Source organism: Budorcas taxicolor, chromosome 8 (genome assembly GCF_023091745.1).
Source record: "Budorcas taxicolor isolate Tak-1 chromosome 8, Takin1.1, whole genome shotgun sequence".
Lineage (NCBI taxonomy): Eukaryota > Metazoa > Chordata > Mammalia > Artiodactyla > Bovidae > Budorcas > Budorcas taxicolor.
The window spans coordinates 43713825-43732955 of NC_068917.1; the positions used below are offsets into that span (position 1 = coordinate 43713825).

Sequence of the window (19131 nt, forward strand, 5' to 3'; positions counted from 1 at the left end):
GGCTGCAATCACCATCTGCAGTGATTTTGGAGCCCCCAAAAATAAAGTCTGACACTGTTTCCACTGTTTCCCCATCCATTTACCATGAAGTGATGGGACCAGATGCCATGATCTTCGTTTTCTGAATGATGAGCTTTAAGCCAACTTTTTCACTCTCCACTTTCACTTTCAAGAGGCTTTTTAGTTCCTCTTCACTTTCTGCCATAAGGGTGGTGTCATCTGCATATCTGAGGTTATTGATATTGCTCCCGGCAATCTTGATTCCAGCTTGTGCTTCTTCCTGCCCAGCGTTTCTCAGGATGTACTCTGTATATAAGTTAAATAAGGAAGGAGCATAACCAAGTACATATCCCCAAATAATTAGACAGTTTCCAAGGTATATAGATAAATATATGCAAAAACCTTTCTAAGGTTGTTTTTTTTCTTTTTTCCTCCCCCAAACCATTGAAACATGGCTCATGCTAAGGTTATATAAACTCCTCCACTAAATGAGTGGAAATAGTTGACTCATTTCTCTGGATTGCTATTGTGTGATCTGCTTCTGATAAGCAGTGATTTTTTTTTAAATTCTAGTCTGTTATGTGCATTTTTATGTAATAATTTTCTATTGTTTAAAAGAAGTATAAAAGTCAAAGAAGAGATTGGTAAGCTACGTCAAATGAAATCTGTGAAATGTCAACTGCAGATCAGCAACTGGGGGACAGAGCTGGACCTAGAAAGACATCAGACATCCTGTCTTCTGGCTCTGGAAAACTGCTGTCACTCAGAATGAATGAGAGTGATGATATCTTGTCTTGACATGAAGGGGGAATGAAATGTTCCATGGGAGGAAAATTATAAATCTCTGCAATTTATACTCAGCATTAAAATTCTATATTTTATCATCAAAAAAATTAATTCACCTCCTTTGGAGTTAAAAAGAAATCTTTCTCCTTTGGGAAGAATATTCAGATCATGTTCATTTGACATGTGTGTGCATGTGTTAAAAAGACTAGGTTGGAAAATAGGTGAAGACACTAAGAAAATGGGATTTCGAGGCCCCCTCCACCCTACCTTCAGTAACAATAACAACACTGTATATTTTGCTTAGTGAGTTTCTATTTAAGTATGCATGTTTTTTATTTGTTTGCTTGTTTTTGAAGTAAATGGCTTCAAACTACTCAAGTTTCTTGAGGTTTTTTTTTTTTTTTTTTTCTTTTTAAATAACATTCCTGGCATCTCTCTTGCTGTAAGTTAGTGATTGCTTTCAGTTGCTCCCAGGGCTTTGCTTTGTACCACAGAGCTTTCTCTTCTGCTTCTCTCCTGCCCTCTCATACCTGATTCTTATTTGCCATTTTTATTTCTGTGAGCTAGTTAACGAGTAAGCAAGTTTATAAAAACTAAGTTTAAGTTAATAGATTGTAAGATTTTTCAATAACATACTTTGTTGTGTTTTTTAGGCGATAACAAAATTGATTCTGTGTACTAGAAAGTCTGTCATATCTATGCAGTCATTTCTTACAGTGGACTTTTTAGTGCTAAATTCTTATTTCTTTGTTCCTAACAATTGTCTGGATTATCACGATCACATCTCATTGCTTTTCATTTCTCCTCTATGTATGTAAAAGTTAGAATTTCTGTACCAATACTTTTCTTTTCAAAGCAAAGACTACTTTAGGTGTGCATTTATTTCATGTAGAATGGTATATATTTAAGTTTTTATTGATGTGTTATACAGAGTATCATACTAGATTTTGAACGTATATTAACTTTATGCCATATAATCTTATTTATTTTAATAACATGGAGTAAAACCCAGCCTGAAGTGGCAAAAAGTAAAATGTAAGGTCCGCTGAGGGCTCAGTATTATTTTATTCCCCCCCGGTTTCTGAGATAGACTGTGCTAAAATCTTGTTGTGTGTGTACTTTCCCATTTTTTTTTCTTTGTTCAACATTACTTTTATAGTAAGTAATATGTGGTAGCCAAGAGAGCATGGCTCAGTGTGAAACTTGTGTGACTGAATAGATAAGAATGATTCGTAATTAGCATGTAAGTATATACTTTCTGGGTAGATGTATAGATATATAATTTATATAGAGATATATAATCTAAATATAGATACAGAGGTCTGTCGTATGAAATTAACATTCCAGATGACTCCTAATATGCTCACGTGAACTCTGTTCTTTTAGTTGGTTGCCTATGCTACTGTTTTATAACTAGTGATCATGATTCATGCTAGTCACATCATCGCAAATTACAAAAACATAAAGTTTTACATTGCTGACAGTCTTTGCCACTTTCCCCTTCCCCATACACATTTTCTACTCTTTATTAATCAAACTTTTATTTACAAGTTAGATTTATTGTGCTATGGAGGAGGGAGTTGTGAAATAAAATTATTCTCCTCCTTCAAGCTATTGGTACTAAGATCACACTTCTAAATACTGTAACCTGCCCCATCTATACATCTCTGCTCTGTTAGTCCTTAACAGGCAGAAGTACCAGGAGAGGAGACTGAAAACCCACCAAGAGCGTGTTGCATCTTTTATTCCCAAACAAAGAAATGCAATTAAGAAGCCAAAGAATCTTGCTTCTTTCCCCCCTACCCCTGCCAAAACCAAATTTGAGATGCCAAAGATGGCTACTTAGCAATGATGTAGGTTTCCTTCTAATTCAAATCCACCCCTTTCTCTCCCTCCCTAGCGATCTTCTGCTCACAGGATTCCGGTGTTGGTTGGTGGTGTGAACTCCTTCTAGCCCTAAAGTCTGTGGTCTCACAATTCCACAGCTTGAGGGCAGCCTGTGAGAGACACTGAGGACATGTTCCCCAAGAAAATAGCCTCTATTCGGGGAATCTTGGCATGCGAGTTTTTATGGGGACAGTGTCAGGGTTAGCTTGCTCTGTTTTTTCTCAAAGCAATGGGCCACTCAGCACTCTTTTCAGACTAATTCCAGTTAAGATGATGTGCTTGGAGGATGTATATTTATCAGGCACAGAACACTGAGTTACTGTTCTCTTCCAGCAGAAGGAAGATACATGTTCTTGATTAAGTAGGCATCCGAACCCAGCAAGTTTCTTGAAGCAGCCTCTGACTTCTCTTCTCCGTAACTCTTCGATATCCTCCCTTCTTGGTTCCTATGTCATCTTCCTGCCTTGTCTCATCAGACCTCAAGAAGGGGAATGCAGAGAGAAATGGGATTTCATCCCATGATTTCTTACTGCAGCAATACAAATGTAGAAACTCTACCTTGTTAACTACTGTGGTTTGAAACGTCCTCCCTTTGATTCATCAACAGCCCTACACAAAAAGCCCAGGAAAATTAAGTGACCTGTTTCTGTGAAATAAGTGATGTATACATATGGTGACATCTACACATTGTCATAAAACAAAGCCTGCCTTTCTATACAGAAACAGCCTGTTGAAGTTTTTCAACCTCCTGAGTTTTTGGAGGACAATCAAATACTTCACTGCTAACACAGTTTCCCTGCTCATTATCGTGATGCTTCCTTTCACTGCACTGACAGAGTCCCTGCTCCTTTTTCTATCACACTTGTGCCAGCTACCTACTGAACTGGCAAATCAAGTGTTGGGTTTTTTTTTTCCAGGGGGAGGGGGCGTTGGAAAAGGAAAGTTAACTATTTTGAATGCGAGCAACTATGAGAGAGAACAGACACTTGTCCAAAGGCTGACTCCCCTCTCCGCCTGACAATTTTGATAGTCTGGTCATTGCTCAACTTTAACATTGTTCGCACAAGTACACTTCAAGGAAACTTCAGTGTTAGACAGTATAAGGTGTCATTTTAAACCTAGTGAGTCAAATCCTGCCATTTCCCTTACAATTAGATGATCAATGGATAGTTATCATTTTATATCTCAGGTTAGTTGATAATATCACTTTATTTAAACACCTATAGGTTCTGCCTCAGAAACTACCAGTAATCTTATGGAGATGGGCATGTCTGACTGTAAAAATGTCCCAAATCATGTTCCTGTTACACCTTGGGCAATGTTCTTTACCAAACACAGAACCTACACAGATCTCTGAGTTCTGGATTTCAAACCACACTTGACCTTTGAGGTGTAAGTTAATTTATACTTGACAAAATAAAATATGTTGTCTAAAGAGAATAGGACTAAAGAAGCAAAATGTTTATGAGCCAAGTGTAAATGAATCAGAAGTATATGAATCATATTTCCCCTAAAATGCAAACAGGTCTAAAAATTAGTGGAAAGGGGGGGTCTGACAAAAGAGGTGCTTTGAATTTCACCAAGCCCAGAGTATTTGAAATGCATTTTAAGAAGCTTGACAAACTCAGACTGTGACTGGATTTTCCCTTTGTTGATCTCTTTTATTCTCTCAGTATCTCAATTGAGAATTCAGTGGTTGAAAAATGGGAGAGAAAAGTCTTAAGATTTTTTTAAAAAGGCTTTTTGTCACGCTCTTATACAGTCAGAATAGGGAATTCGAATTTAGCTTTGAAGACTTTGTCTTTGCTCCTGCTATTTTACATCTCTCATGTTTCCTTTTATAATTGTTTTCTCAGGTTTGCACCTTCTGCTCCATCTCCTCACCACATTAGCCCCCGGAGAGTTCCAGCTCCTTCTTCAATAATGCAGAGAACACAGCCTCCCCATACCCAGCAGCCCTCAGGATCACACCTGAAGTCTTATCAGCCAGAAACAAGCTCTTTTCAACCAAATGGAATCCATGTCCATGGTAAGCAAGTAACTGTTAGTCTCTTCAGTTTTGAAAAGTGATTCTGTGCTGTTGCTTTTAATTAAGTGTCTTAGTTACCTGTTGTAGATTTCAGCTGTCCTGTCATATACCACCAGGCTTTGGCTTTGATGACTTTCCTCTAAAATTTCACACTTTACCAGCATGAAATCTTGCAACATCTTCCTGGCTTTGGCCCTAAGATGGGATGATTTAGGATACCCACAAGCGGTCAGCCCAAGGTAATGATCCATTCCTTGACCCAGGGCTTTTGACACCTTGTGGACAGGCCCTAACAATAACATCTTGTTTCTTAGACAATAAATGGTGTAAAAGGCAACAGCAGGGGTTCTTTGGCCCGTGCCTGCCTCTCCTCTCACAGGTCTTTGCCCCATTCCCATATGCCCAGATCCTCTCCATCCTTCAGGACCCAGATGAAGTGACACTTCCCTCTGAAGCCTTTTCTGATCTCCTTGCTGGACATAATCTGTCTTGGCTCTAAACTGGCTGCACATCACCTGTACTTCCTATACGACATATGCGTTCTCTCACTTGTAATTTACTTCTCTGTGAGTAAAACTTGTCTTCATTGGTAGTGTGTAAACTTCTTTCTAAAGTCAGAATTTTCTGACCCATTGTTCTTCCTTTTTGAGAATTTAGCACAGTTCTTCACATGTTGTAAAGATACATTGAGTACTGGGTGGATTCATGGAAGAAGAGGGAAGAAGGCAAGAGAAGTCATGATTGCTTTCAAAATGTGGTTAACCTAGCACATGCATGGAGAACTAAGTTTAGCTTAATTTCTTTTCTTTACTTGAGCCAATTTTGCTGACTCAGGCAGATATCTTAGTGAGCATCCATAGAAAGTTGAGTTGTTAAATCACACAGACTCAAAAGATACACAGCCTTTTACATATTCTGTTTAAGCAGAAGTGATACTGTATATTTAAACTGAGAGTTTCAGCGCCTGAGAAACACGAGTCAGTTCTCTATCTGTCTCATGCTGATTCCTGAATTTGCTTTCTATGAGTTATTACTTGTAATTAATGGGTGATATCCCCCCAAAATCTAAATCCGTATTCAAGCTGTGTATGGAAAAGTGTGAATAACCTCCCAGGAGGGCAGAACAAAGCAGCACGATGGAGCTCAGCGTGGATTAGGAATCCATCGCCTCTCCCCTCTACCTGGCAGCAGTGGTCGCACAAACCCCCTATCCTCAACAAAACTTGGGCCTCTGGTATTATTGTTTACCTTCTTCTGTCAGTAAATTTCTTCTCAAGCTTTAGTTATGTGTTTACTCAACCAAGAAATATTCCATGAGTGCCTACTATGTGTAAAGAAATGAATGTGTGAAAAAGACAAACAGAACACTGGCTCTCTGAGGGGAGTTCCCAACCCTGACAAGGAGCTCTTCTAATGTGGGGGAGATCCAGGTGCTCTGAAGCCACCCTTATCTGTGGGTGGAAGGCAAACAACAGAAGTTCTGGCTTTGTGGAATACAGACTAGGTCATTGATTCTAAGACACGCAGTTTTTACCTTCATATTTTAACACTGCTAAAATCTGAATATATCTCAATCAGTGGCATCATGTAATTGGCAGTGATTTTTTCTTTCTGGTGCTGTATAGAATAATGGAGCATTTCACAGTCAGTGGTATCATAGTTCCAATGAAATACAATATCACACACTTTGATTACAACTGTGAAGCATATTTTAAAATTTCAAAAATTAACCTACTTGTAGAAAAAAAAATAGAAGGAAATTCTCTAAAACATTAACAGTTTTTTTTTTTTTTTTTAATCATGGTGGTAGGATAATGGGTAGTTTCCTGTCTTTTTTTTTTTTTTTTTTTCCTGCTTTCTAAAGAAATTCTAAAAAAGATTTTGGAATTAGACCAATTGGAATGCAAATACCAATCTACTCAGCTGTGTGACTCTGGACAAATTATTGAGCTTGAGTTCTCTTTCATTAAATGAGGGCAGTCTTATCTATCTTCTCTCATCGGTTGTTATGAGGATTCAACAAGGAAAGCACTTGGTACGGTGTAGGAGCTTAACTAATTAATGTTCTTCCTTCTACTCCCTTTTCTTTATCAGACTATTTGAGAATAGGAATAGTATTTGTAGCCTTAGGGTAAGCATAATATTTGATCCAGAGTAGACATTTAGTAAGTATTTACTAGAAAAGGGATTGACACTCTCTCATTCACCAAACAAATAATGAAACAAGATACAAATAATGGATTTACCCTCTCATTTTGTCCTGCCTCTTAGCAAAAGACTCTTCTGCCATATTTCTCATTTTTAGTTGAATAATGACTTTTCACAAGTTTAGTTGAAACTTGAAATCATGGTCTTTTTTTTTTAATTTTCACCTTGTTAAAAATTCCCATGACTAATAAGAAACTGCTAATAGTGTTACAAATCCTCCCTAGTTGGTCCCCAACAAAGGTCCTTCTGCCCAGTGTTGTTCGAGTCGGTAGAACAAGACTGAGTTCATTTCAGAAGTAAAGGAAAGCTTCATTCTTTGATAAAAGAATGGAGAGGCCCCAACTCCTGCTCTATAGCATGGGCTTTCCCAGAAAGGCCATAAACTGGGCTTCTTTGTAGGATTTTTTCCTACAGGAGGGTGGGAGGAGTTCTTGCAGGTCCGGTACAGCATTTCTGCAAATGGCATGCCATCCTCATCTTGAATTGCAATGTCGTGCTCAGTGCTTCTGCATGCCAAGCTGAAGTGTCTGGCACAGCAGTTCTGCACTGGGAGCTCAAATCCAACCTGTTAAGTGCAAGGCCTGCTATAGGCAAGTGAAACTAAACACAAAAGAAGAGATTATACCTTATCTTCTCACCTAGGTTGTGTCCTATTTTTCCTGGGAACCCCACTGGACTTTGCCGATGACAATAGCAGCTCTAAAATAAATACATACAACAAGCCTTTCTGGAAGAGATCAAGATATAGTCATGCAAACTGGGGAGATCCTGACTCTTGCGGGAAGGTGGTCAAGTGGCTGCAGTGACGAGCTAGCAAAGGAAGTCGTCGTGGATTAGCTCTGGTCCTCTGCTAGGATTTAAGAGTAGGGACCCAGACGTGTACTTACTTCCTCTGCCAAGCTTTTTTTTTTTTTTTTTTTTTCCTGAAAATATTTTCTAACACTTTCTTGGCATGACCATTTCTTATCAACTACTCCTTAGGATAAGGGCCAAATTGATCTAATATTTTTCAAGTGGGTGATTCAGTGCTAGGGATGAGGGGAGCAGAGATCCTCTAAATGAGTTGCTGTTACTGACTATGCCTTTCAGCTTTGGTTGCACTAGTTTGCTTGATGGTATTATATAGGATCTTCCTTTAGAAGGAACTTCATCCCTGATAAAACTAGATTTTTAAAGCCCTGAGCAGTGTCAGGGTTGCTAACATGATAGCTGCAGTGAATATTTGTTCTTTCTTTCAAGAAGTTCATGGCTTTAATGAACATTGTCATCCCCATCCTCTCTATGCTCCCTGCGGTAGGTAGAGGTCAGAGAAAAATGTCATCACTGTATTTTTAGATATGAGAACTGAGACATGGAAGAGGATTAAATGTCTAGGCATTGCTGCCTTGGCAAAGTGCATGGGCATCGTGAACAAGAAATCCACATTTCCAAGCCACTTTCTTAGTCTACCTAAGTCAAAAGCACATCAAAATAAATATGATTTGTGTATATAGCCATGAAATATACACTTGTATGTGGATGTTGTTGCATTACATAGAGCCATGAAAGGTTGTTTTTCAGAGGGGCTTTGGTCTAATAGATGAAGAAAATGCGGTCCATTGAGTTTTATTCATGCCATACTAATTGAAAAGAGCTTAGATGTTGTGTGCTCTATGTATATATTTATTAAGAGGTATTTTGTAAAAGGCATACAGTGAAAAGGTTAATAGCACTGCATTTTCAAGTTCCCTTAACTAGTGGATGACCCAGGACCAGAACTCAGTTTTGTTGATTCTGCATCTACTTCATCCATTTGAGCGGTCTTCAATTAGTAAGGTGGATAAGGTGTCATTTCTTTTAGTATTTGAATGCTGATAGCATTGGCAGGTCTCTGTTTAGATGGCATCTCCAAGGTAACTTCCTAATACATTTTAGTCTTTTATTTAAGATGTAAACATGAGGACAACTCTTTTCAATCATGTAAGCTTATTCTTCAGTCTTTTCTTTCTCTTTAGGACTATTCTCTTGCCCGGGCAAGCTTCAGCATTTTGCCTGGATTAGTTGCCGGAGAGCTGATATTTGTACATTGTGTTACGGTACTAATGGATAATTTCTTTTTAAATGTCCTAGTCACTCCAGGCTGTTAGAATGCCATGGGAACTCCTAGAACAGTATTTTAACCACCTTCCTCCTTCTGGACCCATCAAGGAGAGGCCAAGTTCAATTCAACAAGTGTTTATTGATCATCCACTTTTGCCAGGCAAACGTGAATGTTGTTTAATCAGTGCAATGTGATACATGCAATATCAGAAGGTATCAGAGGCTCCCAGTTTATTCAGAGGGAAATATCAGAGAAAGGGTTCTGGAGGTGACCTTGACTAGGGATTTGAAGATGAATAGATCTTTGGGGAAGCCAAGTGGCAAGCAATATTCCAGGCAAGGGGAAGAAGAATACACAGGCAAGAACACAAATGGCAGCATGGTGTACGCCTAGAGAGACGAGCCTAAGGCAGTTTGTGTGTGACTGGAATATACAGCTCAGCCGTGGAATATAGAGAGAGGAGGCTGAGGAGCCAGCAAGGCCAGCTTATAAAGGGATACGGGGCCACACTAAGTGTTATGCTGCCGAGTAAAGAAGCCAGTGTGTTATTTAGGAAACTCAAATAGGGCATTGTGTAGAGAGTGGAATGGGTGGGGTAGGAGCGTGACATCCTAACTCTAGGGATTAGGCTGGACTGCCGGCAGAGAACACCAGAACAGTGACTTCCGTAAATGGTCTAGTTCCTCCTCTGGGTGAACTGCTACATAGGGAAATGATGTCAGAATAATGTGGACCTCTGTTTGTTCACACACAATCTTTCCTAGGCAAGAGTAGCTGAGATGCAAGGAGGAAATGAAGAAGCCCTCAGCCTATTTGATGCACAGGCAGGATCCCTTTCTTTTCTCTTTTAATAAAATTTGAAAGGTGCACGATCCCAAAGCTGTCTCCCCAGAAAGGTACACACCAGGCCTGCCCAGCCTTCAGCTGATGACAGATCACAGTTCTTCCAAAGTACTGGTTCTGTCGCCTGCTGTCTCAGTTCCTGCAAGCCATCACTTCAAGTCAACATTTTTGTGCATTTTTAATAACCACCATAGAGCCTCTAGCCACATTGAACTGGCTGCCCAGATCTTCTCTTATCATCTTCTTATTCCTGCAGTTAGGAGGTTTCACAGATTTTGAGTGGTCTGTCCAATCCTAGTTTTCCCAGAGAGCCTGTTATTGGTAATACATGTTTGTACAAAGACCTTCTCATGACTTGTTTCTCATGTTATAGCAGCCTACCTAGCGTACTCTTTCTCATGTGACAAGACATCTAAAAGTACGGGGAGGAGAAGCAACCCAACGGAGCCAACAGTGTGCCAGCCCCTCCAGCTTTCTGCTTTGCTGTCTTTAACAGTGACTGCCGTCCTCCACTGTGACCTCCGTATTGGCCACAATACAGATGCTGTTGTTCTCCATTCGTTTCTTGTCTCAGTTCCAGGCAAAACTAAGGGGAAAGGGTGAAGGACAGGTGCACCCCAAACTTAACCCCATGGCCATCCTCACGTGCAAGGGAGTCTGGGAAGACAGATATTTTACTGCATTGCCACACTTGACAAAATTGAGGTTCTGTTGATAATGTTTACTGGATAGACAGACTGTAAGATGTGCCGAAAATTCTCTGGAACCATCTTCTTTTGTTAGTTGAAGAATAACTGCCTAACAATGCTGTGTTGACTTTTGCCGTACAATAATGCGAGTCAGTCATAGTTATACATATGTGTGTGCTAAGTCATTTCAGTTGCGTCTGATTCTTTTACAAGCCCGTGGACTGTAGCCTGCCAGGCTCCTCTGTCCATGGGATTCTCTAGGCAAGAATACTGGAGTGGGTTGCCAGACCCTCCTCCAGGGGATCTTCCCAACCCTTGTCTCCTGCAACTGTATAAACAGCTCGGGCTTCCCCAGTAGCTCAGCTGGTAGAGAATCCACCTGCAATGCAGGAGACCCCAGTTTGTTTCCTGGCTTTGAAAGATCCCCTGGAAAAGGGATAGGCCACCCACTGTAGTATTCTTGGGCTTCTTTGGTGGCTCAAATGATAAAGAATTTTCTTGCAGTGCGGGAGACCTGGGTTTGATCCCTGGGTTGGGAAGATCCCCTGGAGGAGGCCATGGCAACCCACTCCAGTATTCTTGCCTGGAGAATCCTTATGGACAGAGGAGGCTGGCGGGAGGTCCCAAAGAGTCGGACACGACTAAGTGACTAAACATAGCACAGCACAGCATGTACCCCTCCCCTCCCCGTGAAGCCTCCCTCCCTGCTTTGGAAAAAATCTCATCTGTAAAACGCAACAATCTCACAGATTGATTCTCATTGATTGCATCTTGGAAATCAGCGGTAGAGACTAGAGGCCTCTTCTGAGGGCTCTGCCTTGTTTTCTGCCCCTCTTCCTTATTCCTGTAGGTTTCTATACTTTCCACTACTTGCTGTCATTTTACCCCTCTGGAGTTGCCAGTTTCGAACACAAAGATTTCCATCTTCCATGATCCAGTCATTAGATTTCATTAGGAAATAACCATGAAGCTGTCTCCCCAGCCTGAGCTGTTTGATATCAGGGTGGCAGCAGGGAGAAGTAGGAGCTGTCTCTGGTGGTCCCATAAGCTGTCTTCTCATGATTTAAAGTGTGCCCTGCCTGCAGACCCCAAAGAAGCAAGCCAGTCAGCTCCCAGACACTAGTGGCATTTCTACATCTCACAGTGGAAAACAAAATATTTCCAGACACCAGCAGGCCTCCAAAAACAAAACACGCTGTCAATGGCTTATCCCACCAAACAGCCCCACCATCTTTCAAACTGAAGAAACCTCAGAGCGTTGATACTTACATGAAATGGAGTGACAGGTACAAGCTGAACTTCTTCCTCTGTGTTGGCTGTTTACTTAACAATGATTGTGCAATGGTACTTTCCGGAAGAGTCCTATGGGTTACGGCTATGACTGATCTCATTTCTGGAGGTTTATGGTGTTAAATGTTTAAAGCTTATTTTTTTTTTTAAGGCAAATTGTAGAGACAACAAACATACTTCCCTCCCACAGGATATTTAGTCACATCTGCATATATGAGATTGTGAAATAACAGAGCAGTAAGTCTAGAAATTGTATTGCTTAGAACTTAACTTAAGCATCTGTCACAATTTCCCCTTGAAATCTCAAGAAGACAAGTAAGACTGGTAAATTAACGTGTATAAGTCTTCATTGAGAAAGCTGTGACATATTCACAAGGAGAATGCGCCAGTGAGTGTACTACATGTTATTCTGATCAACAGCAGTCATAATCAGGAATAATTTTTGGTATCAGCCATGATGTTATTAATGCTTATATAGTACTAGGGATTGATGATTAAATCCAGGGAAATTCTTAATTGCTCTTATATACCTAATTACTACAAAATTATCCAAGAGCAATTTTACATAGCTACTACTTGATAAATTCTGACAGTGTGCTAATTCTATAAAACAAAAGTTAAAATTAAATGTTTATGAGTACAGTCAGAATTTCAGCATATTGGGTTTTATGACAGGTATGTAAAACGGTTGTCTTAATCAGAGGAGCCATTTGATTGATTATAGAAAACTAAGCTATGAATAATCTACATGTTTAATTAAGCATGTGCACATACAAGCACACTCACTCATAGATTAAACTCCTATATCAATAAGGATAATAGAGGACTGAATCAAGTAATCATCACTAAATTCTAAGTTTTCTGAAGACAGGAATTATATCTCCTCACAATGCTTGGCACATGGTAATACTTAATAAGTTTATTGAATAAATATGAATTAGTAAAAAGGGGAGGAGTAAGAGAGAAATTTTGCCCAGGATTTCTTAAACTGGTTGTTGGAGCAAGCCATTGGCAAAATTGTGACTTGGAATCAAATTTGCAAGGCCCTTCTTTTCTCTGGGCACTTCCTCTTATTTTCCTGTCTGTCTCTTTAGATATCCAGTGCTTACCAACTGCCTGAGACTTCTCCCTAGAGAAAATAGAATGATCTAATGATTCACTTATGCATTAAGGGAAATTTAATTCAGTGCTCTTTCTCATGAGTATTTTGCACATTTGGTACTGAGTGTCAAGCAGTGAAATTCTGAGCAGTGGCAGCCCTGTGGAAGAGAGATTTTGAAGCATCCGCAGGGCCCTTAGGGGCAAGTCCCTTGTTTTAAAAAGCACTTTTCAGTTTTCAAAGCATTCCTATTCTCTAGCTTACATACCCCAAATTTGGTCATATTATCTCAGAAGAGGAGATTTACAGAAGGGGGAATTGTGACTTGCCCAGGGTAATACAAGAAGAGAAACAGTGAGCTTTAGAAAAAAGCTGTGAGAGTTTGTATAAAAAGTCTCTGGAGTCAGGCAGATCTGAATTGGAATCTTATGAGCAAGTCATATAATGTCCTGGATCTAATTTTCATATTTTATTTTTATTGAGATAGATTTGGTGTACAATATTGTGTTTTTCTCCTGTGGAGAAGCTCTATACAGTCAGCAAAAACAAGACCAAGAGCTGACTGTGGCTCAGATCATGAACTCCTTATTGCCAAATTCAGACTTAAATTGAAGAAAGTAGGGAAAACCACTAGGCCATTCAGGTATGACCTAAATCAAATCCCTTAGGATTATACAGTGGAAGTGACAAATAGATTCAAGGGACTAGATCTGATAGACAGAGTGCCTGATGAACTATGGACAGAGGTTTGTAACGGTGTACAGGAGGCAGTGATCAAAACCATCCCCAAGAAAAAGAAATGCAAAAAGGCAAGATGGTTGTCTGAGGAGGCCATACAAATAGCTGAGAAAAGAAGAGAAATGAAAGGCAAAGAGGAAAAGGAAAGACATACCCATATGAATGCAAAGTTCCAAACAATAGCAAGGAGAGATAGGAAGCCATCCTAAGTGAACAATGCAAAGAAATAGAGGAAAACAATAGACTGGGAAAGACTAGAGATCTCTTCAGAAAATCAGAGATAGCAAGGAAACATTTCATGCAAAGATAGGCACAATAAAGGACAGAAGTGGTATGGACCTAACAAGCAGAAAATAAGAAGAGTTGGCAAGAATAACAGAACTGTACAAAAAAATATCTTTATAACCCCGACAACCTAGGTGGTGTAGTCACTCATCTAAAGCCAGACTTCCTGAAGCATGAAGTCAAGTGGGCCTTAGAAAGCATCACTACGAACAAAGCTAGTGGAGGTGATGGAATTCCAGATGAGCTATTTCAAATCCTGAAAGATGATGCTGTGAAAGTGCTGCACGCAATATGCCAGCAAATTTGGAAAACTCAGCAGTGGCTACAGGACTGGAAAAGATCAGTTTTCATTCCAATCCCAAAAAAGGCAATGCCAAAGAATGTTCAAACTGCCACACAATTGTACTCATCTCACACACTAGCAAAGTAATGCTCAAAATTCTCCAAGCCAGGCTTCAACAGTACGTGAACAGAGAACTTCCAGGTGTTCAAATAGATTTAGAAAAGGCAGAAGAACCAGAAATCAAATTGCCAACATCCATTGGCAATGGATGTTGAAAAAGAACATAGAAAAAGCAAGAGAATTCCAGAAAAACATCTACTTTTGCTTTATTGACTACACCAAAGGTTTTGACTCTGTGGATCACAGCAAACTGTGGAAAATTCTTTAAGAGATGAGAATACCAGACCACGTTACCTGCCTCCTGAGAAACCTGTCTGCAAGTCAAGGAGCAACAGTTAGAACCGGACATGGAAGAATGGACTGGTTTGAAAATGGGAAAGGAGTATGTCAAGGCTGTATATTGTCACCCTGCTTATTTAACTTACAGGCAGAGTATATCATGCAAAATGATGGACTGGATGCAGCACAAGTGGGAATCAGGATTGCAAGAGAAATATCAATAACCTCAGATACAAATGACATCACTCTTTTGGCAGAAAGTGAAGAGGAACTGAAGAGCCTCTTGAAGAAGGTGAAAGAGGAGAGTGAAAAAGCTGGCTTAAAACTCACCATTCAGAAAACTAAGATCATGGCATCTGGTCCCATTACTTCATGGCTATAGATGGGGAAACAATGGAAACAGTGACAGACTTTATTTTCTTGGGCTCCAAAACCACTGCAGATGGTGACTGCAGCCATGAAATTAAAAGACTCTTGCTTCTTGGAAGAAAAGCTATGACCAATCTAGACAGTATATTAAAAAGTAAAGACATTACTTTACTGACAAAGGTCCATCTAATCAAAGCTATGTATGGTTTTTCCAGTAGTCATGTATGGATGTGAGAGCTGGACCATGAAGAAGGCTGAGTGCCAAAGAATGAATGCTTTTGAACTGTGGTGTTGGAGAAGACTCTTGAGAGTCCTTTGGACTGCAAGGTGATCACACCAGTCAATCCTAAAGGAAATCAATCCTGAATATACCCTGGAAGGACTGATGCTGAAGCTGAAGCTCCAATACTTTGGCCACCTGATGCAAAGAACTGACTCATTTGAAAAGACCCTGACGCTGGGAATGATTGAAGGCAGGAGGTAGAGGGGACGACAGAGGATGAGATGGTTGGTTGGCATCACCAACTAAATGGACATGAGTGTGAGCAAAGTATGGAAGTTGGTGAAGGATAGGGAACCCTGGTGAGCTGCAGTCCATGGGTTGCAAAGAGTCAGACACAACTGAGCATCTGAAAAACAAAAACATTATGTCAGTTTCAGATGTGATGAAATCTGACATTTACATACATTATGAAATGATCATCACAAGTCTAGTAACCATCTGTCCCCCTACAGTATTGTTGACCTTATTTCTTATGCTCTAGCTTTTTGTATAATTGGAAATTTGTACTTTGAAGTCTCTTTTACCTGTTTCACCTACCACCCTCCCCTCTACAGACTATCCATTTGTTCTCTCTCTCTGAGTCTGTTATTTTGTTTTGATTCTTTTTTAAAAAAATTCTGAATATAATATGAGGATAGTGGTATTTCTCTTTTAGAGTTGGTATAGGATTGAGAGAAAATGCCTGGTCCGTAGTATATGTTCAGTTAACTAGAGCTTTTGTTCCTGTTGTCATGTTTCTACCATGCACCAGATTCTGGGTATGCTGGTTACTTCCACTTATATTGTTTAATCCTCACAATAACATTAATAAAAATATAAATATAATCTAGCCTCCCAGGTGAGACTTTGCCCCCAGTCACATACCTAGTGAGTATCAGAGCTGGTATTATAAACACAATCTGACTCCAAAGCCCACACTTATTCTCCTTCATGATGATGCTTGTAGATACAGTACTGTGGGAGTTTTTAGTTACGTGGGAATTATTTTTTGGGGTGAAATTTAAATGTGAACCATTAAAGATGAGGTTACTTAGAGAACTAAAGTTATTGCTAGAAATATAGGTACAATGATTCATGAGACAAAGTGATTTCCCACCAACCACTTGTGCTGTGTCTTTGCGTGCTGACTGCTGAGAATGTCTGCCTTTTCCTTCCCGCTGTGTCAGGTGGCATGGCATGCTTACATTGCCCTTTCCCGTTAGTCCTCATAACATTCCTATAAAGAAGGCATTGTTTATTCCCATTTTACAGCTGAGGAATCTAAATCACTAAAACGTTAAGTAACTTGCCCATGATTTCTTAATCTTGAAATGATGGATTTGGGAACCACATCCAGGACCATCTGGCAGCAGAATCTATGCTTTTACCCCTGGATTAAGAGCTATCACAGTCCCTACTGGGAAGGGAGTGCTGGCTCCCTGACTGCCCCAGTGGTGTTACCCCATAGGTGTGTCTCTGTGTCTGTGTGTGTGTCTCTGTGTGTGTGCATGTGCACATATGTGTGCATTCTCTCATGTGCCATGTTTGCTCAAGTACATATGTGCTGGGGGAAACTGCTTGGAAGCCTGATTACTAAATCAACAAGCCAGGTTTACTGGACTCTTAGCACATTCCTTAAATGCAGTTTTTAAGTTAGAAAAAAAAAATTGCCTTTTCATTTTTCAAAGGTGCTTAGGGTCCTTAAGTTTATGAAGAGCTTAATTTGCTTCCCAGGCCATGTTCATCTTAACCACTGCTTAAAAGTAATGACTGTTAAGATTGGTGAGTATTCTTTTTAGACCTTTAGGAATACTTCTGAAAATGAAATATATGCATGTATATGTGCATGACATCTGCCCTGTTATAAAATGGCCTCATACTAAGCATTTTATTTTATGACTTTTTTTTAACTTAACAAAATATATGCTTTTGTTTTCTGGGTCAATGTATCTAGATCAACTCCTTTGTAATTATACAGTATTTAACGAAAACATCATTTTTTCATCATCCCACTGTTGAAAGATTTATTTTTTTCACTTGTTGCTTTTATTAACAGTGTTGTGTTAAATCTCCTGGAGAATACTGTGTGTTTACACAAGCACTCTCACACACATGCATATCTTTCTGCCTACGTTCTTTAGGGAATATTTCTAAAAGAAAAATTGCTGGGTTAATGGTTATATACATTTTAAAGCTGCATAGGTACTGCCATATATTCCTTCACAAAGTCTATACCAATTTAGACTCAACAACAGTGCATTAGAGCACTCATTTCCCCACCCTAGATATTGCCAGTCAGTTTGCTGCTGCTGCTGCTGCTGCTGCAGCTAAGTCGCTTCAGCCGTGTCCGACTCTGTGTGACCCCATAGATGGCAGCCCACCAGGCTCCACGGTCCTTGGAACTCTCCAGGCAAGAACACTGGAGTGGGTTGCCATTTCCTTCTCCAATGCATGAAAGTGAAAAGTGAAAGTGAAGTCGCTCAGTCGAGTCTGACTGTTAGCGACCCCATGGACTGCAGCGCACCAGGCTCCTCCGTCCATGGGATTTTCCAGGCAAGAGTACTGGAGTGCCATTGCCTTCTCCAGCCAGTCAGTTTAATCCTTGCCAATTTGTACTGCAAAGTTGTTTTGATTTTTCCTTTGGTTAGTAATATGATTGAGCATGTTTTAATATTTTTATTGAGCTCTAAAGGTGATTTACTTATAATAGGAGTTACGTAACAGGCACTACTGCTTGAGTAGTTATATTATTTATTAAGCAGTTCACTTGCTCTTTCACTTGCCAGTCAGGTTGTGTCATTGGCAGTAGGACAGTTTGTTTTCTCAACTGGAACTCAAAAATGTATTGAAAAGAAGGAAAATATCCAGAAAATTTGTTTCATTGACTATTGTGACTTCTCTATCAGTTAACTTTAAAACTATAGAAAAGTGTTTAATGAGCATTATTACAGATTTAGTCCTTTTTTTAATTCTTTGGGAGAAGCAGTGACATTTTTTCCAGAAGCAAATGTTTTGTCTTGTATCTGAAGCTCATAAAGTTTAGCCTCGAATGAATTGAACTCTTAAAATCACATTAAATGTTTTCTTATAACTCTATTTTAGGGGCTGCTCAGTTGAAGTCTTCAGATCTGAACATATTCATGGAAATCCATGTCCTGTAATTCTTGTGTTTTAATTGGAATTTTCCTTGTAAATATGATAAGCAACTCATGGTTTAGAAGGAAGAATGTGAATAACTTTGGCTGGAGTTTCCTTAAAGGGAAAAATCCCCCACACATCAGGAACATCTGTGTTACTGGTAACACAGCCACTGTGTTAATAAAACAGAGCAACAATACAACACTAGAATTAGTTTGATCTGTGCCCATTCAGATAATCTGGGCTCAGACCACGTTGCAAAATGATCCTAGTTCCCTTAGAATTTCTGGATGATTTACTTACAATTGTGAGTTCTTTCTCATTGCAGGATTTTTTTGCTTTCTAACCAGATTGTTCTGACTAAACTCTCTATTTAGTTCTATTGCAAAGTCTTTGAGAACTAGACCTTAAAGATGCAAGTTTATCCAAGTAAATAAATTCAGGCCTTTTTCTAGGTCATTTAAGTGTAATGACCAGCTACTCCTCTCTTATTAATACATTCCTCCACAAACCCAATCTCATATCACACATCCTAAAACAAAGCTTCAGATTCTTTAATTCTGTCCTTAGTATGGCATAATGATTCCAAGGATTGAAATTATCCAAATATTTATCCCCAAGGTTGTTTGTGTCTGTGGTTCTGGGCTGATATAGTGCTTTTATCAATACCATTGAGGTCAGTGATAGTACCTACATTTATATTGCAATGTATGTTTTATAAATTACTCTTAGGTACAGAATCATTT

General features: G+C 39.5%; 1 protein-coding gene across 6 annotated transcripts in view; it reads left to right on the forward strand.

The window, feature by feature from the left end:
* GLIS3 (GLIS family zinc finger 3) overlaps nt 1-19131 on the forward strand; it is a 493388-nt gene that overhangs the window by 450697 nt on the left and 23560 nt on the right. For all 6 annotated transcript variants that reach the window (XM_052644747.1, XM_052644745.1, XM_052644746.1 and 3 more), the window contains one exon: nt 4530-4702. In XM_052644747.1, coding sequence (XP_052500707.1) covers nt 4530-4702 — 173 coding nt within the window. The remainder of the gene's footprint in view (nt 1-4529; nt 4703-19131) is intronic.